The sequence below is a fragment of the Littorina saxatilis genome, linkage group LG1 (assembly GCF_037325665.1).
Source record: "Littorina saxatilis isolate snail1 linkage group LG1, US_GU_Lsax_2.0, whole genome shotgun sequence".
Lineage (NCBI taxonomy): Eukaryota > Metazoa > Mollusca > Gastropoda > Littorinimorpha > Littorinidae > Littorina > Littorina saxatilis.
The window spans coordinates 41,669,596-41,694,209 of record NC_090245.1 but is presented as its reverse complement, the minus strand read 5'-3'; the positions used below and the strand labels follow the sequence as shown (position 1 = coordinate 41,694,209).

General features: G+C 41.8%; 1 protein-coding gene across 1 annotated transcript; it reads right to left on the bottom strand.

Annotated features, from left to right (window-relative positions):
• Nucleotides 1-3,683: 3,683 nt before the first annotated feature.
• On the bottom strand, nucleotides 3,684-20,953 carry LOC138969712 (lysosomal phospholipase A and acyltransferase-like). Its single transcript, XM_070342572.1, has 7 exons — nucleotides 20,859-20,953; nucleotides 18,349-18,502; nucleotides 17,709-17,839; nucleotides 14,628-14,726; nucleotides 10,846-11,073; nucleotides 10,259-10,489; nucleotides 3,684-9,388 (listed from the first exon to the last, which is right to left on the bottom strand). The coding sequence occupies exons 1-7, from the start codon at nucleotides 20,950-20,952 to the stop codon at nucleotides 9,099-9,101; spliced, it is 1,227 nt and encodes a 408-aa protein (XP_070198673.1). The 5' UTR covers nucleotide 20,953; the 3' UTR covers nucleotides 3,684-9,098.
• Between the last annotated feature and the right edge of the window lie 3,661 nt (nucleotides 20,954-24,614).

Sequence of the window (24,614 nt, the reverse complement as noted above, 5' to 3'; positions counted from 1 at the left end):
GATCCGTGCTTCGAAGTGTGGCACACAAAGAAGGATGTTCTCCGTGCATAAACCGAGTTCTAAACAAGTCATTTATACAAAAACTGTAAATACTGTGACAGCAAGTGTTTCTTTTCTTCTATGGATAAAACCCAACGCAATGGGACTCGATTCTGGTGCCTGGAATGTGGTGTGGCGTTTTGCGTTGAGCTGTGCTCTGTGGCACTGTAAATACTGTGACAGCAAGTGTTTCTTTTCTTCTACATGGATATATTCATCATAGTCATCACCCAGTCATCTCATTGTATCATTCAGGTTAGTAAATTCTTTTTTGAGTATTCACTAACAACATTTTGTGCATATTTTCAAACATGTCTGTAGTATTTATGTGGTGCCTCTGGACTTTTTTTTATTTAAATTGTTGACATTTTCAATAGCATACCACACAAACACAACAAGCCTTTTGACAAATACAAAGTACATTTCTGAAACAATGAAAGATCTTTCTTTAATTGTGTGCAAAAAGTAAGTCTCCACATGTACTAGTTTTTTTACAATATTTTTTTCAAAATACAATATTTTTTTCAAAATTTTCAAATTTTGGTTGTCAGCAGGCTATTTATTGACATTTTCAATAGCATACCACACAAACACAACAAGCCTTTTGACAAATACAAAGTACATTTCTGAAACAATGAAAAATCTTTCTTTAATTGTGTGCAAAAAGTAAATCCCCACATGTACTAGTTTTTTTACAATATTTTTTTCAAAATACAATATTTTTTTCAAAATGTCCCAATTTTGGTTGTCAGCAGGCTATTTATATGCTTTGGCGCATGCGTTCTGAGTGTATAGTCATGTCATAGGGTGGACGTGTTGAAAGAGTTAAACACACACACAAAAAATTCAGATCTATCACTGTAAAAGAAGGTTCTAAAAATTAATCACTATCACTTCTGGTACTTACAATCTTATAAAAAAAATCTTGATCTCTTTTAAAAAGTTAAAAATCTTGTCCGGGGGAACATCCCGGATCTGAAGCAGACAGAGATGCATTCATATTAATTAATTGCACAAGTGCTATTCTGCTGGTAAAGTTAAAGAAAAGACTTCAAGTACAGAGGTTTGGATGGATATTAATGTTTTTCTTGCAGGCTTTAATTTGAATTATAATTTTGTGACGTCTGAACCTGCTGAATATATCATTTCAGCTTACACCATGGCAAGCAATGAGGGCAGCTCGTCGGCGAGGATTAGGACGGTGCTGCGGAGCAAGCTGTCAGCAGCCATTTGTAAAGCTAAGAATTCGAAGTAACTTTTACGTTCTGATGTAATATATTATTGTGCCATGTGCCAGGACCTATGGTTGTTTGGATGTATGGACAGACTTTATTTTCTTTTAGATCTGTTTGATTCTAATGTGCCAATTTTTTTTTCTTCTTTTCTCTGTGGTATATTTTTATCTAGTCACGTTCTGTTGTATGTACATCAAATTGTTTCTCTCCTAAAATTGGTTTGTGATTTCTAGTCATGCGTTTATCTAGTCACGTTCTGTTGTATGTACATCAAATTGTTTCTCTCCTATTATTGGTATGAGAGTTCTAGTCATATTTTGTCTGTGGTGTCTTTATGTGATCTCCACCCATGTTCTATGGTATGGAAACTTTGATGAGGGTTATTTTTTTGTGTACTGACATATATTTTTTTCCTTTCTATCCCCACCCCCCTCCCCTCTCCCTCCCCCCCCCCACCCCCTCTCCCTCCCCCCCCCACCCCCTCTCCCTCCCCCCACCCCCTTTTTTCTGTGGCTATTTTTATAAACCTCTGGGGAAGTATATTATTGGTATACTTTTAGTACATTTTTGGTATACCTCTGCAGCAGTACATAATCAGTATACTAATGGTACATTCTTTTTTCTGTGGCAATTTTTCTTAAACCTCTGGGGAAGTATATTATTGGTATACTTTTAGTACATTTTTGGTATACCTCTGCAGCAGTACATAATCAGTATACTAATGGTACATTCTTTTTTCTGTGGCAATTTTTCTTAAACCTCTGGGGAAGTATATTATTGGTATACTTTTAGTACATTTTTGGTATACCTCTGCAGCAGTACATAATCAGTATACTTATAGTACATTCTTTTTTCTGTGGCAATTTTTCTTAAACCTCTGGAGAAGTATATTATTAGTATACTTTTAGTATACTTCTGCAGCAGTACATAATCAGTATACTTATGGTATATTCTTTAACTTCTATGGCAGTATATTATCAGTATGCTTTCAGTATCTGTGAGGTATGTCTTCAAAGCAGCAATTAATCAGTACAGTTGCAGTATGGTTGTGGTATGCTTGCATGCAGGTGTAAAAGTTAATACATATTTTTCTGTAAAGTTGAACACTATTTGTTTTAAATTTGCATTGTGTGTGTGCATATATAGATATAGATATATATATACACATGGATTCATGTGAATGCATTGTTATTTTTCGGATATTAAAAGCTGAAGATTGCCACTGCTTTGACTTTTCTCAGTTTTTCTTATTTATAAATGCTAGCATTTGCCCTAAAACTTTCATGGTGTGCATGTTAACAGCACATATTCAGTATATTTTCAGTACATGTTGATACTTTGAAAAGGGAAGTACGTTTTCAGTACTTGGAGGTATATTTTTGGTATCTTTTCAGCATAGTTTCAGCACGGTTCCAATTTGGTACATTTTCAGTACGTACCTTAAATGTGCTGCAAACGTACCAAAATTGTACCTCCTGCAGTACAAAATAAGTATACTGCATTTGGGTAAGGGCGTATACTCGTAGCATCGTCACTCCACCGCCCGTGGCAAAGGCAGTGCACGTGGAATTGACAAGAAGAGCGGGGTATTCGTTGCGCTGAGAAGGATAGCACGCTTTTCTGTACCTCTCTTCGTTTTAACTTTCTGAGCGTGTTTTTAATCCAAACATATCATATCTATATATTTTTGGAATCAGGAACCGACAAGGAATAAGATGAAAGTGTTTTTAAATTGATTTCGAAAAAAAAATGTTGATAATAATTTTTATATATTTAATTTTCAGAGCTTGTTTTTAATCCGAATATAACATATTTATATGTTTTTGGAATCAGCAAATAATGGAGAATAAGATAAACGTAAATTTGGATCGTTTTATAAAAATTTTTTTTTTTTACAATTTTCAGATTTTTAATGACCAAAGTCATTAATTAATTTTTAAGCCACCAAGCTGAAATGCAATACCGAACCCCGGGCTTCGTCGAAGAGTACTTGACCAAAATTTCAACCAATTTGGTTGAAAAATGAGGGCGTGACAGTGCCGCCTCAACTTTCACGAAAAGCCGGATATGACGTCATCAAAGACATTTATCAAAAAAATGAAAAAAACGTTCGGGGATTTCATACCCAGGAACTCTCATGTCAAATTTCATAAAGATCGGTCCAGTAGTTTAGTCTGAATCGCTCTACACACACACACACACACACACACACACACACACGCACAGACAGACACACATACACCACGACCCTCGTTTCGATTCCCCCTCGATGTTAAAATATTTAGTTAAAACTTGACTAAATATAAAAAGAAGGAGGAAGACAGACAGAGATCTATGCAAAATCAGCCCTGCTCAGTTCTCTAGACAACAACGTCAGCGGATCATTGACGCACAACTTCACAAGCAAAGTTCAATTACAAGATCTAGATTACGAACAAAGAGGAAGAGCATACAAGAACATTCTGACAGAAAGAGGAGGAAAAGACGGAAGACAAAGATACAAAATCAGCCTTGCTTGTTTCTCAGGAAAAAAACACTTCAGCTGACGATAAACACCCAACAATGCAAGGTCAATGACAATCCTCAGATTTCAGACAAAGGAGGAACAGCTGAGAGTAGTCCAAATCAAGAACAAGTCGCGTAAGGAAAAATAAGAACATTTAGTCAAGCTGTCGAACTCACAGAATGACACTGAACGCACTGCTTTTTTCACCAAGACCACATACTCGTAGTTTCGTCAGTCCACCGCTCGTGGCAAAGGCAGTGAAATCGACAAGCCATGCAGAATAGTGCGGTAGTGGTCGCGCTGAGCAGGTTAACACGCTTTTCTGTATGTCTATTCTCTTTAGCTCACTGAGGTTTTTTTTAATCCAAACATATCTATATGCTTTTGGAATCAGGGAGCGACAAGGAATAAGATGAAACTGTTTTTAAATCGATTTCGAAAAATTAATTTTAATCATAATTTTTATATTTTTAATTCTTTCTTAAAAGGAGAAACAGAATCCGTTAGTCGCCTCTTACAACATGCTGGGAGCATCGGGTAAATTCTTCCCCCTGACCCGCGGGGGGTATATTTTTAATTTTCAGAGCTTGTTTGCAATCCAAATATAACATATGTATATGTTTTTGGAATCAGAAAATGACGAAGAATAAGATGAAATTGTTTTTGGATCGTTTAATAAAAAAATAATTTTAATAACAAGTTTCCGATTTTTAATGACTTTTTTTTCTTCTTCTTCTGCGTTCGTGGGCTGAAACTCCCACGTACACTCGTGGTTTTTTTGTGCACGAGTGGAATTTTACGTGTATGACCGTTTTTTACCCCGCCATTTAGGCAGCCATACGCCGTTTTCGGAGGAAGCATGCTGGGTATTTTCGTGTTTCTATAACCCACCGAACTCTGACATGGATTACAGGATCTTTTTCGTGCGCACTTGGTCTTGTGCTTGCGTGTACACATGGGGGTGTTCGGACACCGAGGAGAGTCTGCACACAAAGTTGACTGAGAAATAAATCTCTCGCCGAACGTGGGGACGAACTCACACTGACAGCGGCCAACTGGATACAAATCCAGCGCGCCACCGACTGAGCTACATCCCCGCCCCCGATTTTTAATGACAAACTCATTCATTAGTTTTTAAGCCACCAAGCTGAAATGCAATACCAAAGTACGACCTTCGTCGAAGATTGCTTGGCCAAAATTTCATTCAATTTGATTGAAAAATGAGGGTGTGACAGTGCCGCCTCAACTTTTACAAAAAGCCGGATATGACGTCATCAAAGGTATTTATTGAAAAAGTGAAAAAAACGTCCGGTGATAACATTCCCAGGAACTCTCATGTCAAATTTCATAAAGATCGGTCCAGTAGTTTAGTCTGAATCGCTCTACACACACACATGCACAGACAGACACACACACACACATACACCACGACCCTCGTCTCGATTCCCCCTCTATGTTAAGGCGAAGTGCGCCACTGAAATTTAGAGTGATTGGACTTACACAGCCATTTTGAGTTGTTAGCAGTTTTGCACCTTTCAATCTGTCTACTTTCATGAAATGCATATGATTACACTATACAAATTCATCAAAGTCTCTAAAAACATATTTCATTGCACCAACCCGGCGAATTTTTCTGTCTTTTCATTCACTCTTCCGATAAAAATTCCGATTTTCAACCCTTGACAACAGACATTTCTGCTCGCCTAACGCGGGAACGTCGTATACCGTTTGAACAGCAGTTCTCTCCCCTGTGTCATTCGGCGGTTATTTTCGGTTAAATATGGATTCTCCTGGGGAAACCCCCCTATTTTTCAAACAAGCAAACCACAGACACTTTCCATATACGGGGGTATGACGTAAATACCTGGCCACGATTGGTCAGATAGGCTCGCGTGGCTTTTCGCGTTTTAAAAGTCGTCTGCTCACCGCGTTTAGTTTTCGACTGAGTTTGCTTAGAAAAATGGCACGTGTGAAAAGATCAACGCTCCGAAAAACACATCATAAAGGCAAGTGTACGAGAAGACAACAACTGAAGAGTTGCAGAGACAAGAGAACAACTAAAACACAATCGGTGACCAAGCGCACAAAATCTGGATCGACCGCTGTGGCATGCAGATCAAATTCTGCGTCAGGACTGAGAGTGTGTTCTTGGCGGTTTGACGCGAAAACAATTCAAGACGAACACATAGGCCTACACAGCAGCCACTGGTCAAAAGCGACAGGTCCAGAGGCTTCCCAAACAAGGAGATGTCTTGTTGATTTGGAAACCTTTGATGGTATTGAGTTGTAAACGAACTTTGTTGTCCGCAATGTAAACAGCCAACGCTGTCACCATGCCCAGACTCAAAACAGAGACACGGCCTTGCAGTGTACGCACATGTGAGGAAGTTGTTCCAGGTACCGCTGGATACCTTGCTTCCAAAGAAAGCGGTCAAACGGATTATGGTCTCATCAGGCAAGCCGTTTATTCGTCCAGACTCCTTGATATGTGGGCTAGGTGCTCAACAATTTAACAAATTTTGTGAAAGTTTAGATTTGGTAGGCATGGATCACAAAACCTTTCAGAAGAAAGCTGATAAACTCTATCAACGACTTGATGTAGATCTACTGGAGGAGAAAGTATTCAGTGAGGCTGTCCGTCAGGTCAGACAGATACACGCAACGCACAATGGAATGACACTGTCTGATGATGATGTTCTTGATATCAGTGTAAGCTACGACGGATCATGGCTGACCAGGGGGCACTCGTCCCACATTGGAATAGGGTGTGCTGTAGTCTAGACGTGCTGACTGGAATACTTGCTTTGACGCTCATGTTATGTGCAACTACTGTCATACGTTTGCCAGACAACTGGAAACAAACTTCTCCAGGAAACTGGACATCTGTGACAAGAATTTTGCAGGTGAGTGCGTAGATCGAAACAGTATGTGTGTATGGTGCGTTTGTGAAGACGTTTGTTGAAATGGGATGATAGTGTGTTGTGTTTGAATTTTACATAGATCTGTAAGTGTTTGTGAAAATGTGTCAGTGTTTTGTGTGCGCTGTCTATGTGAAGTGTACGTGTGTGTGTGTGTGTGTGTGTGTGTGTGTGTGTGTGTGTGTGTGTGTGTCTGTGCGTGTTTGTGTATAAATTTGTGTGTGTTTGGGTACTAATCCATGCATAGTAATACATGTACTGAACAAAAACAATGATAGCGTCTATGTTGGTAGATCTGTGGCTGATTGCCTTTTGTGTGTGTGTGTGTTTGTGTGTGTTTGTGTGTTTGCTATTCAGTGGCTGACTTTGACTGAAACGGTGGTTTTATTTTTAGGTTCCAGTGGCATCATGGAAGTCGAGGCGGCTCGGGTTCTGTGGGGCAGGTCAGTGTCGCAGCACAATCTGCGATACACAGTTATCCTGTCAGACGGTGACACAAAAACCTTCCAGGAACTTTCCAAAATAAAGCCTTATGGAGATCAAGTAACCATCGAAAAAGAAGAGTACATCAATCACGTTTCCAAGCGTCTTGTAACAGCGCTTCGCAACCTTGTGACAGACTGCCGCAAAAAAGGAATCACTTTGGGAGGGCGAGGGTATGATCAGCTGACTCTGATTATAATCGGGCAATTAGGGGGGGGGGGGGGGGGGGTAAGACAGTTGCAGACATGAAACGGGCAGTGATGGCATCTCTGCGTCACGGCTTCTCAACAGATGACAAGCCACAGCATGACTTGTGCCCCCATGGTGCCGCGTCATGGTCCTTCTACCAGCCCCCAGGACCACACGCAAAACTCGTCCATACACCTCTCAACTTCAAGAAGCTGAATCCTCCTCTAGAACCAGTTTACCAGAGACTGACGAAAGATCAACTGCTTCAGAGATGTGTGTCAGGAAAAACTCTAATGAGTGTCTCCACAGCAGCGTTTGGGTTCGCTGCCCCAAGGACAAATTTGCATGCAAAAATCGCGTACGGTTTGCAGTCGTCACAGGGGCTAGGGAATTCAATTTTGAACCAGCGGCTGCTCTCAACACTGCACAGTTCTACGGCTTTACAACATTAACAGGCTGTAACATGAAAAGACTAAACAAGGCTAGGAGTGTAAAAGGGTTCTTGGCAGCCTCAGGTTCAAGAAAGATCAGCTAAACAAGAGACGCGACACTGTGCGTGCAGCTAAACTCAAAAGACAGGATGAGCTCATCAGACTAGAAGGGGGTGCAGCATATGCTGCTGGGCAGTTTTAGGTAAGCCTGTAGTTACCAGGTGTCTGTGAAAAATACCTGAACTATGTTAACATTGATTTGGGGTGAATGAAAGAGCTTTGAAATGTTCTCGGCCTTGTTTCTCTGTTCAGCGTTTTTGCATTACCTGCTTTCTAGGAAACTGTTTTTCTTCAATCCAGGTGTTCAGAATGCAATGAAACTTAAGGGACATGCTTATCAGAGGACAACCTGTGGAATGACAACAGGAATTTTCTTTAAATTAATAAATAACTGTTCAGGCGGGTCATATTTACTAAAATTGTGCTGAAAAACATGATAATTCATCTAAAAAAAATATTTTATCAGAACTATTCATCCTAGAAAAAATCCCTGTTGTCATTCCACAACTATGGACTCCTACATCCTACATACAAAAAATCACATTCCTATGATTTAAGGGGAAGCTAAAAAACGTGTTCCTAGCAACCCATTTTGGCAGTTGGAGATTGCCGTTTCCATGGTAACGGACAGTGACGGTACTGAAAACGTTATCCGTTTTGAAATCGTATATGCCTTACCACTTCATAAGCATATAACATTAGCCTATGGTAGAAGTAAATACAAATTTAGATTTTAGTGGCTCCCTTTGCCTTAAAACATTTAGTCAAAACTTGACTAAATGTAAAAACAGACTTGGGGTTCAAATGAGATTTTCATAACATATCCCTTTCTTGGTTGCTTTAGGAATACATGAAACCTGTGAGGAAAGTCTTTCCAATCAGGATTTCCTGGTTTCCTAAGGGGAATATTCATTTTTGTAAAACAGAGAAAAAGTTCACATGAAATACATTGAATGCCCCATACCTGACTATATATACAGCATGCACTGCATATCAACACAAACACCGACTCTGGTTTGAGAGATCTGTCGATTAATACAGAAAAATGCCTTCACTGTCTTCATGGAGATTTTTACAATGTTTCAAGTTTCTGCTCTTCCAATCCATATTTACAAACACACCCTCATAATCTGATAGAAAGGGACACACTAAAGAGTAAGGAAAATGCAACACGATCACTCTCCCACTCAATCCACCACTCTTCCACAAACACCCGCAACATTCACACTCTCCATCATTAACTTGCGTCGGTGAGGAAATTCACAATGTACTGGAGCGTTCGCGGATCCGCCATTATGGCCATGTGTTCGGCCCCTTTCAGCGCAGAGTATTTGACAGGCTGTTTTTGCTTGCTGGCCCAGCCGGCGAAAGCCATGAGACTGCGCTTGTTGACTGTGCCGTCTCCATCATCGGGCACAGTTTTGGGGTACTTGTCGGGAAAACCGCCAGGGACAAACTGGAGTGCACCAGGAGTGGGTATGCCTGTACCGAACAAGCAGTGAACCTCTAGGCCGGGGGCTTCAAGATCTGTGAAAAAAAGGAGTTAATCAGACATGGGAACAAGGATGCATAAAAAAAATTCTGAAAGTGACCCATTACTCCAAAATAATACACAGATGTTGGGCATGTATCACCAAATTTTCTGAAACTACCCTTTGAGCGCACAGGAAAAAATCCGATTTCAGCCAAAAGTCTGAAGGTTGTCATGTGTGGTTAATAATTACGTCACTGCAGTCAATGTTTCACGTTAGACAAAACACATAACAAGTAGCGTTGCATCTGATCCCTGACCTGTGCTTCCAGGTGAAAAAGTTCATCAACTTGTTTAGCTGAAGACCATGCCAATGAAGTGACAACTTGTCGAATCTGTGCTTTTCACTGGAACCCCCCTTCAGGACCTCTATAAATCTTAGAAAATTATGTCTGGAAAGGGAGGAAGTCTTAAAATGGGGGGTCATAACAGGGGGGTTCCTCTGTTCATGTACTTGTTTGCACTGAACGCCCTACAGAAGAAAGTGAAAAGACCTGTGGCGTGGGTTAATCTTTGTTAGACGCTATGCCATGTGTCCACAAAAATGTCATGCAAATGTTTTATGTGATGATAGTTAGTCTTACTTCATGCAAACCAGCATTCCATCTCATACAACGCTTTCAACATTGCAGAAATTCTGATTAAGTGTCTACCTTTCAGGTTTGATTCATTTTTAGTATTGAATTGGTCGGAGTATAATTTTTGACACTTTGGTTTAACGAAAAAAAAAGAGTTTATAAAAGCCAATCAATCTCACACTCACACTGAGTTCAGTAAATAGTGTGTTGATTTTATGTTCACAGCTTCAGCTCATACCTTGCAGGTAATTCTTTTTCACTTCAAACATAATCGTACACACCACTCACCTATAATAAGGTTGCTGGTGTCTTGCCAAATCATGTAACCATCCGTGTAGTTGAGGTCTTGGAACAGCTGCTTGTAGTCATTGACGGTATAGTTGCGATGTTCATTGTAGACCAAGATTTCGTCCTTGTCCCAGAAACGAGTGGAGGGCATGAGAAACGCTGTGCTGGGCATCGCTCGCTGTTCTGGGCGCACAGTCAGAGGGTTCACCACGTACACACCCAGTGAATCTCCTGAGACAGAACAAGAAACAAAGAGCTAAAATGACAGCTTAACCCTATGTCAGGCTAACAGCTGAGAGAGGTTGGTTTTGGAAGGAGATGTGGAGTTGGGGTGCATGAGAAACAGCTCTAGAGTGAAGTCTTACGTTCAAAACCGAGTGCTATGCTTTTAAATCTGCAAACAAGCACATAACCAAACACTCTTGCCCCCCCCCCCCCCCCCCCCCCCCCAACCCTGAACCACACCTTTGCTTTCTCCCCATGCACCCGATGTCATAGGATGCAGAACGTACACCCACCCACACTCTATCGTCTTCTAGCTCCACAACTCAGCTCGGAACCAAACCTTTCTTCCATCTTCCCCTTACCTGAAGTCATAAGACGCAGAGTTTTCACCGCCCCGGCCCACACGCCAGCCAGGGATATGTGCGCTCGGAGGTACTTGTCCTTCCACGCTTGAGGCTTATGGTTGTAGAAGTAGAGCATCACCGGGTTTCCCATGGAGTGCCCAATGATCACTGCTGGGGAGTTGCCGTTCTCTGTGTACGTGTCCTCGATCAGCTTGGTCAGGTTGGCATAAAAATCACCCAGTTCGTCTGGAAAGAAAATGCATGGTGAGTTGAATTAGTTACTGCATTCGGTAGCACAATCGTTTTTGTAGATAAAGGGAGCAGCAAAGAAAGAGATACGGTATGAAGAGAAAATTGAGAGTTCACCAAGAGGAGGACCGTTTACTGAAATTGTTCAGGATTTGTTTCTACTTTTGCGCCAATCCTTGTGAAACCTCAAGTGTAGCAATTTACATTTTAAAAAAAATTCAGCATAGCAAACAGGGATGTTGCTACATATTCATACCTATAGAACAAATGTCCTAGCTCTTCAGCATCAATAGGACATTTGTCCGCTTTCAGAAATTTCAATAGGACGTCAGAATTGTTTCATTTTCAAGAATGACGCTCGCCGTGTTCCCCCCTGTTTTTGACCCTAATGTAGCACAGGATGCAGTTGAATCGATCGCCAAACGTGTTCAGCTTTTGTTGAACTTTGGCAGGCTTTAGTTTTATTTTTCGGTGGCATAACTCAGTGCGCTTCGTCAAAATGTCTCGAACTGAAAGCAAAAGCAGACGCAAGACTAAGTCAGTTGGAGTTGTCTCCCATACTCCTAACTTTAATGTGCTGCAAACGGGTGTCACCCAAACGCAAGATCCGCATTGCACAACTTAAATGCACCTGTACGCAAGAGTGCTTGGTCGCTTTTTGAAAATGTGTATCTTGAAAGGAACATTAACGAATATCGCGCTGTCCGAAGGAATTGAGTTCTTATCGGACAATGCCAGCGCTCAGTTCAAAACGATAGGACATCTGACCGGCATGCGGCAATGTGAATCGGACATTTGAGCCTCTAAATCGGTCTATGTCCGATGTCCGACGCCTAACGACATCCCTGAGCAAATGGTGTGTATAGATCTGTCTAAAATCTATTCGCACATCCACATTTAGGCAATTTTGGACAAGAATATATACAGTTGTAAAAAGTTTAAAATAAGAAACATAATGACCAAAAGAGAGTGTCTGCAGTGCCACTTTTCAGTGTGACTGTGAACAATGTTTTATGACACAAATTCTATATAATTTTTAACCGATACATGGAGTGAGAATCAGAAATGAGTACAGTGGAACCCCTCTCTAGCGACCTTGAAAATGTTGACAAAAATCGGTCCTTATGGAGGGGGGTCCTTACAGAGGGAGGGGGCGGGGTCAGGGGGCCACAAAGAAAGTCACCTCAGATTTTCTTAAAAAAAGAAAACAGAGAAGTTTGAGTTGCTGACGACCGTTTCCTCAAGCAAACTGCTTCGATTTCATGTTTGACATTGTCGATGGTGTCCACCAGTTCTGGTGCATGTTTCAATGCAAAAAGAGTTACCGTATTTGACGGATTACAAGACGCACCGTTTTATAATCCGCACCCCCGACTTTTAAAAAATAAATTGGGATGAGCTACGTATAGGCCGCGTCACTATATTAGCCGCCGTCGAAAAAAATATAATCAGATCGTGTCAATCAATCAAAACAACCAGGCAAACGAAAGTACGGTATTTGGCGAAATCGGCTCCGAGAATAAACAAGTGAAACAAAGAAGAAAAGTGAAAAAGTTTGAAGAAAAATATCATACACACAATTTGTAACCAACACACACATGTAGTCCCGCCCGGAATAAGCTTTTTTTGAGATGATTTACGACTTTTGCGCACATTTCGAGCAGACGAAAACACAACATGGCGGCTCTCGCTCCTCCAACTATCGCGAGACACAAAAAAACGAAATCTCGCGCGCGAGATCCTGATACATCCGGTGTTTCTCTGTACGCTATCTTGTCACAACGACTTGTTGACAAACAAAGATTCGCGAAAGAAAGAGAAAAGCGCTGAGTCTTGAGTAGCGAGCTAATAAAGTACCGGTAATCGAGCGAAATGAAAATCCGCGGCGACTTCCATTAGGTGAATGCAGACCTGTTTACCCTAAACCTGAGGCATGAGTACTTTTTCAAAAAGTTAAGTGTATTTTTCAAAAAGTTGGTGTACTTTGCAAGCAAAGCCATATGGGCTAGGCAAAACGTACGTGGGCCGTGGGTGCAAACGTGTTTGTGTAAGAATAGCATGTCTTGTGAACATCTTCAGAATTTAACTCCTTCCGATACAACAGGGATAAAACAATTTTATTTACCTGTCAGTTTATAACATTATAACCAGTGTCTTCCAAGCAGATTGATAATGAAAAGATGAAGTTCGTGAAATAACATCTGCGGTTGACAGTGGCAAGTTCATTTTTACAATCATCTCAGAAAACATTGCTTCAGCACGGACTACAGCCTTTTCTTCTGGTAGGATTTGCTTTGCGGGAATGAACTTAATAATTCTTTGGCAGCTTTCAGCGGATTTCTTTGCAGCAACCTTGTCCATGTGAGTTTTGGAACTGCAGTGTCGTTCGATGTCATATTTCCCAGCATGGACAACGGAGAAATCTGATTTACAATACTTGCAGTGTGCATGACTTTTTCCCATAGTAGACTCCACAATTCCTGGCTCTTTCTTATATTTCTCCAAGAAAATCTGCTGCTTCTGCTGTTTAGACTTGGTACAGTCATCCGAAACTGTCACATTTTACCGCTTCATTTTGCCACGATTGTCCAGACGATCGCACGTGCCAACAACTGAACAAGGTTTCCACAGCTGAAGACTCGCTGTCATAGTTATCTCCCTTCGACCGAAACCGGTATCAGTTGTACCATCCCGTAATCAGCACACCAACACCGGAAAACGTATTCTAGACTTTTTCTTATGCGTATTTTGTGCGTGTGTCGCGTATTTGCGTACTGATAATAATTTGGCGTACAAAATACGCCCAAATCGTACTGGTAAACAGGCCTGTGAATGCTATTCAACTGGTTATAACCGGTTTGTCAGTGATGCGTTACGCTGACTGAGAGTCTTAATTGGCTTTGTCTGACCACAGGTGGAGGTATCGTTCACTGGACCACCACTATCATAGTAAGACTACAAAGTCTTACTATCATAGTGGTGGTCCAGTGAACGATACCTCCACCTGTGGTCTGACAAAGTCGTTACACAAGCTGTTAGGTCGGTCCTTAGACATTAGAGCGGGGTGGTCGCTACACTGGTGACAACTATATAAGGAAACACATCGGTTAAAAAAAAAAGTGTCGTGGCGCGGTAGTCGTTAGAGAGGGGGGTCTTTGTGAGGGGTTCCACTGTACCAGGATTCATAAGAATTTGTCTTAAAATGTATCATAGTATGCGAATACGTAACAGTGGGCAGCTAACATGTAACTAAAGTAAACTTTTTTGTTGCAATTTCTTCTCTTTGAATCATTTATTTAACAAAAGAAAACTGCTCCAATATGCTTCAATTCTGTTACACACCTACTCAAGTTTAGAAACATGTATCTTTATGACGGTAGAAAGTACGACAGACAGAAAGACAAACATACATACACACATACAAAGGGCAAACTCACTGGGTGCTCTCCTGAAGTCCTAAGGTGCGACTTTGATGTCCTTGGAAGATATGACATTTACACTGACACAATTGTATACAATAATACACACACACATAGACCAACACAACTCACTGGGTGCTCTCCTGAAGTCGTAAGGTGCGCCTTTGATGTCCTTGTCACGTGTGTAGTTGATGGCAACCAGGGACTCCACGATGTTGTAGAAGTATGACACTGGACCAACAGACTTATCTAATAATCCAGGGTTAATCACATGCACAGGGCTAACACACAAAAAAAGTAAAAAACCTAAAAGGCCAGGGTCCACGGCACCACCCCCCCCCCCCCCCCCCCCCCCAGTAGCTGAGGCTTATCTTTTATAATATCTTGTAGTTGTAGGGACAAAGAACAACATTTTACGTTCAGAAACCGGATTTTCCTGTTTTAAAAGTGTTCAAAAACCGGATTTCCAGGGAGAACCGGAAAGGTTCTGCTAGAGTTGCTAGCTCTTCAAGACACTGTCATTCCCGTGTACACAATCCAATTCATTATCACAGATCGGTCCAGACTTTTACACGGATGACAAGAATCCTTCCACTTTGACACATACCGAAGATTTACAGCATGGACATTCTCTGTGCTAAGTGGGAATCTTTTGCTGAATTCATTTAGCTACCGTATTTGACGGACTACAAGCTGCGACTTTTCTTTTTTTTTAAATCGCATTCACCTAATGAAACACTTTTGCACTGCACTGACACAACTGTACTGGATTTACGATGCCGAAGACCAAAAGAATCGCGTACGATGCAGCGTTCAAACTAAAGGCGATTGCACTGGCCGATGACAAGGGCAATAGGCGCGCTGCTTTGAGCTTGGAATAAATGAATCCATGGTGCGACAATGGCGATCCGTCCGCCAGCAACTCTCGAGATGCAAGAAAAACAGGAAGGCTTTCCGAGGAAGAAACGCGAAATGGCCTGAGTTGGAGACCGAACTGAGAGCAGAGATCATCGCAGCACCTACAGCAGACGACACGAGCGGGACCGATTCAAGCTCCGATGATGACGTCACCCCCTCGGTCTCGACTTCTTCAGTTCTGGATGAAGCGATCATGTCGCTGTTTGTGTCCGACAGCGAGGAAAGTGACTTTTCTGGCTTCTCCGCAGCAGAATCTGATGGTTCCGACCAGGCTGCCTGAACGGTAGACACACCCCTTTGTACATGCGTGTGTTGGTTACAAATTGTGTGTGTGATATTTTTCTTCAAATTTTTTCACTTGTTTATTCTTGGAGCCGATTTCGCCAAATACCGTACTTTCGTTTGCCTGGTTGTTTTGATTGATTGACACGATCTGATTATATTTTTTTCGACGGCGGCTAATATAGTGATTATACGTGGCTCGTCCCAATTTTTTTTTTAAACGTCGGGGGTGCGGCTTGTAATCCGTCAAATACGGTAATTGACATAGGAGTCACCTATAAAATTAGTTCAACAAAACATTCCCTAAATGCACAGGAAGCATTCCGGCTGTTGATTTTCGCACGTGTTTAGGTGGACAGATGTTATTATCCCTTGTAAAAGCATGAACCAATCTTAGATGGTAAATATGATCCCTTCAACTAATGCTAATTTATTCAAAGGAAATATTAAGTTGTCTGGGTCTTCAACGCAGCAGCCGTGCTTCCGTCAAAAATGTAGCTAGAAAGTTGATTCAAGTTAAAGCTCAACATAGCAAGACATTTTTTTTTTTTTTTTCCACGTCTCTACACCTGTTCCTTGTCCCGTTGTGCTCTCACACCGCCCCGTCCCTGCACTCGCTGCTCCAACCACCTCCTAATTTCGTTCCGCTGCCAGACTTGTCGATTTTACAGACGCTCCAGGGTGGGGATGTCGGGTCGCTGCGGTAGGCTACCCTCGGAAGATGACACTGCACTTCTGCTGAGTCACTTCGACGGTGTTCAGTAGTGGGTCTGTCCCGAGCTAACGGACGCAGCCCACTACCTACTATGCCCCCTACTAACGACATTGACTTTTAAGTCGCGGAGCCAGACTGAGTGAGCGTCCCCTCCAGAGAGCAGACCGCCACCACGTCCCTCCGTCGACCCCCCAGAACGTCACACGTTGAAGACTGACAGCAGAACTACTATTCAGGGAAGGATCGAACAGGAACACTGAGACCAAGGTCACCATGAGAGCTCCGGGCATGAAGGGCCACAAGAGCAAGGACAATTTATATTTTGGATGATTAATGAGATGAGGATGATTATAATGATGATGCTTTGGATTTCCAATTTTGGTTTGAGACTACGTGACAGGGCAGCACTCTACGCTTACTGTCATAATATATCCTGGCATCAACCAGGCCCGAGAACTGCCGCACCTGCGGTGTTGGTCAGGTATACAGAACCTGAGCACCCTCAAAGTCGCATTCGTTAAGTGAATGACACTCGGCTGTGTGATCCCAGCCTTCCCATAGGAACCATAGCACTTCCCAGTATTGGCGTTAACCGGTAATTACTGGTATTTTACCGGTTGAATTGAGAAAATACCGGAACAAAAAATGGTAGCCGGTATGACCTACCGGTTGATTTTTGAACTACCGTGGGTTTTTTTGCTGGTAAAACAACAAATCCAGTACTCTGAGTTGGACTCTTACTGGTTCCAATGACCAGCCTACCGTTTTTTCTGGACTATTTGTATCATAACAGTTTGCGTACCGGTTTGAAAAAATACTAGCGCCATCACTGCTTCCACTCTGGGTAGGAGCCGACCGTAGCCCAAAAAGCCCACATGACCCTGATGGGATTCGAACCCACGACCTCCCGGCCCGCAGCCCGATGCACTGCGCTACGGGGGCCGGTAACATAGCAAGAAATTGCATAGTAAATTATGTCTTGATGTTGAGCTTGGCATCACGATTTTTCCTCATTAATCCAGTCATACTAAACAACACATCATTTTTGCGGATAGATATATAGTTTTCTTTTCACATGGGGTTTCACTTTTCCCCCCTCTGAAATGCAGTATTGAATTTTTTACTCGCATAGCAGTGTGCGTGCGTGTGTGATGAAACAGCTTCCAGCTTTCATGTATACATGTAATAATTATCTTCAAACCTGGACTAATCCACCATTTAGATATACCAATAAACACAAAAATGTATTAGGATAACTTATGAGCTTCTTCATAAAACAAATAACAGCAGAGACTTACATTCTGAGAGCTTGTGGATAATAGAATTAGGATCCAACCACTCAACAGTCGCTGTTTTCCCGAAACTATCGATTCGAATGTCCACACCTTCCGCATTCCGTGTCGTGTGGCTTGTGCGGTTGTATCGCAAGCTGGAAGAAATGTGAAGATATTCAGAAAACAGAATAATACAATCTGCAACTGCACTCTTGACACTTAAAGGAAGAGAGAAATGGTGGATAAAGTGTGAGAGCCGCAACCAATTTCAGTTTGGTTCATGACATCCCAAGACTGTGTCAAATTCAAAATATTCCAAAATGTGACCCTCCACCACGGAATGAGTTGTATGTCACCTCGCGCGCTTCTGCGCTAGGCTTAATATAAATCCGGGGGGGTGTCTGGTAATAGTGTGAGGGTCACCTTAGTCACAGGCTTATAACTCTTATAAGTTTTCGCTCTTTTCTAAAACGGTTTTCACCACTGGATAGAGCATAAAAAACTCTTCAGGAAAATGTAAAAATATGAAAACCATGCAAAGGTGACAGGCGACTCATTCCGTGGCGGAAGGTCACAAATATACTTTTTGTCATACACTGTCACAATTCACTTACTGGACCAAGTAAAAGAATAGTGATGCATAGTTACTGTAAGCACTACTTACCGCATGTTGTCCACAAAGCACTCGACAGGTAGAGAAAACTCCTCAATGTTCAGCCAGATGTTGAAATAGTCGTCAGTCTTCCTTGAGCAGTAGAAGTGCGGCACGACCGACCTGTCAAGCTTGGCATAGAGTTGACTCCCGCCATCTCCAGGCACTGTTGGACATTCAACAACAATAAACATTACATTCAAGCATGAGCTGTTACTACAGTGGACCCTCCCCCCACCACCCCCATGTTATAACAAGAAGAGCAAACGCTCGATCGAGTCACTTTCGCAGTTCTGAATATTATATGAGGCATCAGATGGACAGGAAGAAATTGCTATTCACAACACAATGAGTCACGTTCACATAAAATTTGAGCCCGGTCACTTTTATAGTTTCCGAGAAAAGCCCAACGTTAAGTTGTGTGTTGCCGAACAGAAAAGGCTAGTTATCTCCCTTGTTTTTCTGATAACGTTCGTAAAAGGCTACAGATGTAAATACTTTGATGTAAAGAATAATCCTACAAAGTTTCAATCACATCCGATGAACTTTGTCAAAGATATAAAATGTCTAATTTTTCCTTTGACGCTGACCTGTGACCTTGAAAAAGGTCAAAGGTCAACGAAACCATCGTTAAAGTGTAGAGGTCATTGGAGGTCACGACTAAACAAAATATGAGCCGGATCGCTTTGATAGTTTCCGAGAAAAGTCCAACGTTAAGGTGGTGTCTACGGACGGCCGGCCGGCCGGCCGGCCGGACAGACTAACACTGACCGATTACATAGAGTCACTTTTTCTCAAGTGACTCAAAAATATAAAACACCCCCCCCCCCCCTTTTTTTTTATTACAAAATGTTTTCTTGTTGGTTTTACGAAACTGAAACTTTTCCTCATTAAAGCCATATGTACTCGATGACTATACACGCTAACTGCTTTACCAACAGCTGGAGACATGCTAAATTAAGTTCCCTGCAAAATATTGTGGTCTAGGACCCCTTCAATGTTGAGATATGTTAATTTTCATTTTGATCTGGATCGTCCTATTTATAGATTTGCCAACAGAGGTAGCGTTGACGCAAGGGAAATAACTCCGCGTCTTTGTTTACATCCAAAGTTTTTGAGACTCTAAAACAAGCTGTAAGGCATGTATATGGTCCGCGCATGGCGACATATCGTCATTACATGGTCTTATGGTGCGTTTGACATCGATTATGGGCAAACTACACTTTGTAAACACGGGAGCGCGTACATATGCCTTTAAAAGAGTGACTTGCTGAAACAAACGTTCAAAATTTGATACCATTGATACCATATTAGGCGTTCCAAAGTTGGAGAGCAGGACATTTTTCAGAATGCTTCCTTAAAACTATAATTACAACTGCAAACTGATATTTCTTTCTGTGAGCGATCTCTTTTTGTCAAGTGCAAGTTATAAAATTCACAATGTGGTCTGCTGGCTATATTTATGAAAGTATTGAAACACATCGACACACAAAACTCACAATGTCCTCTTCACAGTTTCTTGTGTGCAAACCATGTTTGCAAATGTTCTTCCTGATTGCCTGAGTAGTGAGAATTAATGCACTCCAAATTTAATTCAGATCGTGCCGCTATAACTCAACCCCTTTTTTTTTGGGGGGGGGGGGGGGAGGTTATGGGGCTAAAACCCAGAAATAGAATGAGCCCTTATGAGTCATATGACACACATATTTTGTACGACAGCAACAGGACAGGAAGTTGTGGCCGCAGTACTTCCTTGTTTTAATATTTAACAACTGAATTAAACCCGATTAAATGTTTCTGTGAAGGCGATTAAATCAAACTTACAAAATTTCATAAAGTGGACACCCCTTTACAACTTAATACAAGTCACGTCCCCCCTCATATTTGAGACCTTGTTTCTCCTGATTTTCTGTTCACAGTCTCTGTAAATTTACCCCCAGTTTCAGACTCCTTCCCTTTTTAGTTTTAAGAGTCACTCTTTATTTTGTGCTTTTGCCTGTCAAAAAAGTATCCAATACAATCCAGCTGTTTGGATGTCAATTGTCACAGTCAAGTCTGAACACGATCTCTATGTTCTTTACCATCATCACCTAGAAGACGCAGGACATTTCAAGAGTTTGACAGAAAATCGGATGGAACTGGTGTTTCGTTTAACAATTATCTTTATCAATAGCACTGCTGCTCTTGCGCTCGCTTATTTTACTTTTTACTTTTAGCTCAAATAAACAGACATCAACAAAACTGCACTGTTTTATTTCTAGATAAGCACAAATATACCCTTTATAAATAACCTTAGTAACTGTATTTAAACCATCAAGCGAGAAAAACAGACGCCTGAATAGTGTATGTAAACAAAGGGCACACAAATTTATGTTTGCTGCTTGCTACGTTGTCAACAGAAGTTACGAAACGTTCACTCGAAACTGTGTCTGACAAGAGCGAACGTCATTCCGTCTGTTCCAGTATATTCGCCATGAAGTAAATGAGTAGATCAAACACATAACATCATGCAAATTACTTACCCAAAATAACGGGATACTTCGGTTGTTTAGCAGATGAAAGGCAAAATAATTGTAGTGCAAGTAGAACCACAATGACCCTCGTCGCCATCGTCATAATTTCTTGTGGGTAGGGTCTGATTGGCTAACGAAATGTCTTTGTCTTTTTACCCAAATTAGCCACAACCTGTCAAGTCTGGGTTTTTTATGTCACTTGCCAACTTGAAAGAGAGAAAAAGAAGAAGAAAAGTGCCAACCTTAAAGACACTGTAATGATCACAAACCCAGAAAAGCATGCATGAAGAGACAAATAAATGAATGAGTAAATGAAAGAAGAAAACGGCAAACTGCCAATGGTGAGGGAAAACTCAGTGACGACCGGTTCAGTAACACTGACGAAATCGGTCCTCAGGATTTGAATGTTAAAAAAGGTTTAAGACTACGGTACAAAAATAATGTAAACTAGTTCAGAAATAGGTATACAGACGTTTCGCACTTTCGCCGTTTCGCACTTTGACGATTCGCACTTGTGCGAATCGTCACAAGGAAAAAGTTCGAACCGTCAGCATCAGGTGCGAATCGTCATAGTGATAGGTGCGAATCGTCACAAGGAAAAAGTTCGAATCGTCAGCATAATAAGGTGCGAATCGTCATAGTCATAGGTGAGCGATTTTGGTGTTGTTGTTGGGCGCAAAGTAAGAATCCGGGGCAGAGTTGGAATAATCGGGATTTCCCGAAACCTCATTTGATTTCCAACAAAGCGCCGCATTTCCGGAAACGAGCTGCCTCGTTCTAGAAATGGCAACCCTTCGACTGGCACAAAAAAGTAGGCCTATACCCTTTTCACAGGTCATGAATAAGGTATATGTGAAAAAGCAAGGTCTTCTACAGGGGAAATCTTGGGGTGGGGGGGGGGGGGGGTGGGGGCATTACACTGTGTAACAATTCTCTCAGTGACACTCAGCGCATGCAGCTAGCTTGTTGCTGCTGTCTCGATCTATTTTGAACACAATGATTTTTTTTTCTCAGAGTAGAGTGTTAGTTTGTTACAACAGGCTGAAATCATCTTTAATTTGAATCAACATTTTGCAACAATCAATCACATCAATATAGCGCACAGACTTACACATCACGTTCAGTTCAAGAGCCGAGAGAGAGAGAGAGAGAGAGACAATGACAATGACAATGACAGAGAGAGAGAGAGAGAGAGAGACAGAGACAGACAGAGACTGAGAGACTGAGAGAGAGAGAGAGAGAATTGCATGGCTTGTTGTGACAGGTGTCATGTTGATACAATGTTGCCATTGTATCATGGAAAACAAATTGATGAGGCTTGGTGTCGCAAGGTCGTGTTAACGAAACGTCAAAAATGACGTCAAAATAGCAGAATGCTAAAGCCCGCATGCGATCATACTGGAAAATCACCTACGCACACCAGATCCGCTCTTTGCCGGCTCACATATATATTTGAGGCCAGTACTATCACAGGGCCGCCCAACTCATGTCCCAAAATAGGTCATAGCTACCTGAGAGGACGTAAACTCCACCCCCTTAGTTTCTGAATAATCATAACCATGAAGCAAAGATCATTGCTGTCGTTTCTGCCTCCAAGAGGTCAGAAAAGCCCCTAATTGTCAGACACTGAAACTGAAAGTGCTTCACGGCCTAGTAGGCTACGTCAACCGCCTGATGATGCTACGATGGCATAGCAAGTCACTCGGTGATTTTGACATCGGCTCTGCGCGTCAACACTTTTTTGACAACCAGGGGGGGGGAATAACCCGAATTTATTCCACAGAAAACGTCTGCGTGTCGATGGCATTGATAAACATTGATTTAGTCAATGTTTGCATTTGACTGGTTGCATTGGCAGGTTGATTTTCGTGAGAGCATTGTGCCGCTCATGATGTCATACCGGTTTGAAAGATATCTAGCGCGATCACTGAATATAAATATAAGCTCTTTACAAATTTAAAACTAAAAATAAATATTGACAAGGAACTTAGTCGATAAATATCGACAGGGGGCCGACAAATGGTTTAAATGGGAAATGTGTGTATATGGGTGTGGGTTTGAAACAAACAAACAAACCAACCCATGTGAACCCCGGGCCGCAGGCCTTCGATGTAGTGATTGAAAAAAAAGGATGTTCTCAAATGGTTCAATTCTCATTTGGTCTGATTCTCAAATGGTACCGGTATACTCCCCCCCCCCCCCCTGGCCGCAGGCCTAGGAGTAAAATTTTATAGACACTGACCTTCTTCCCAGGGGTCATTGACCCAGTTTTAGCTATGAGAGGTGGTTCGCCCAGAGGCTGTAGAGTATACTGGGGCGGTCTCTTTGATGTCTTGAGAGGAAACTTGGCCAGGGTAGTACATGCACCAGAACTGGTGGACACCAAGGACAAACATGAAATCGAAGCAGTTTGCTTTCAGAGGGAACGGTCGTCAGCAACTCAAACTTCTCTGTTTTCTTTTTTTTTTAAATCTGACTTTCTTTGTGGCCCCCTGACTCCGCCCCCCTCCCTCTATAAGGACCCCCCTCCACAAGGACCGATTTTTGTCAACATTTTAAAGGTCGCTAGAGAGGGGTTCCACTGTATGACCTAACCGCTACTGGCAGACGGCCTCAATCTTCACGCGCAAAGACGAGATTAATAGGTGCTCGGTTTTGGTATTTTGAATTACATTACATTAAACCTTTGTTGGGTTTCATGGTCATGGCAACAGCCATAATAATATTACATGATGTATAATATCATATTTCAGCATATGTGAATTACATGTCATCATACTAAACTGTCATACATTTTTATTCCTACATTATTCTGATTGATCACAACCAAACCTACTATCATTGGACACATCCAAATGCAAGCGCCTGTTCTTGACAATTTAGATCAGTGCAATTTCCTGGGTCGGGCTTTGCCACAGACACTCACGGTTTGGCCTGTAGGTAAAATGTACAATGTATTTTCTGATTTGTGCACAAAAGCTTTTTTTCTTTTTTCTTTTTTTTAACATAACAATGTTTAATGTCACTGTATGTTTAAAAGACCATGGTCATATTTGTAAAAAAAATGTTAAATTAGAAAATAAATAACATTTTGGTTCATGATTTTTCCTACACCTGTGCTAAAGATAAGAAATAAAAATGTCGGGTATATAAGTCACTCAAATACAGCTAGGTATGAATGGCTCGGTTTGAGTTTGTTGCAGTTGACCCTGCACAAAGCGACATATCATGTTTTTGTTGAACAATTTTGACGTCACCCCTCCCATAGGGTGACGTATTTCACAACTTCCTGTGTTACACAAACTCTGTGATGACCAATTTTGACGTCACCCCTCCCATAGGGTGACGGATTTCACAACTTTCTACAGATGAACAATTTTGACGTCACCCCTCCCATAGGGTGACGGATGTCACAACTTCCTGTGTACACAAACTGATGACGTATTTCACAACAAAATGGCGCTGCCCATGGTCAACCTCGAAACTATCCGTATAGAATGGGGGCGTCCTCGCCCCCATAAAAAACAACAACATGCAATTTCCCCAACTGGCCAAGTAGCTAAAATTATCAAGCCAATCATCCTCACTAACACTCCCTCAGCCTGCTCAAGTTAGAAATTGCACAATCACTCATGAACGCGCCACCCTTCCTTTCAAGCGTCTCTCCTATCGGCAGTATTTTTTGTGAAGGCATGCAGTGAGTGGCGACTCAGTGCGCTATCTGTATTGGGTGAGCGCGCTAGGCGAAAAATAACAGACCAGTAT

Excerpts from the sequence above, each read along its gene's own strand:
- LOC138969712 (XM_070342572.1), bottom strand. The coding sequence starts at position 20,952 with ATGACGATGGCGACGAGGGTCATTGTGGTTCTACTTGCACTACAATTA. Across the intron at positions 18,503-20,858 it reads GAAGTATCCCGTTATTTTGG|TGCCTGGAGATGGCGGGAGT; the intron begins GTAAGTAATTTG and ends AATGTCCAACAG. Across the intron at positions 14,727-17,708 it reads TATCCACAAGCTCTCAGAAT|TGTCATACTTCTACAACATC; the intron begins GTAAGTCTCTGC and ends CTGTTGGTCCAG.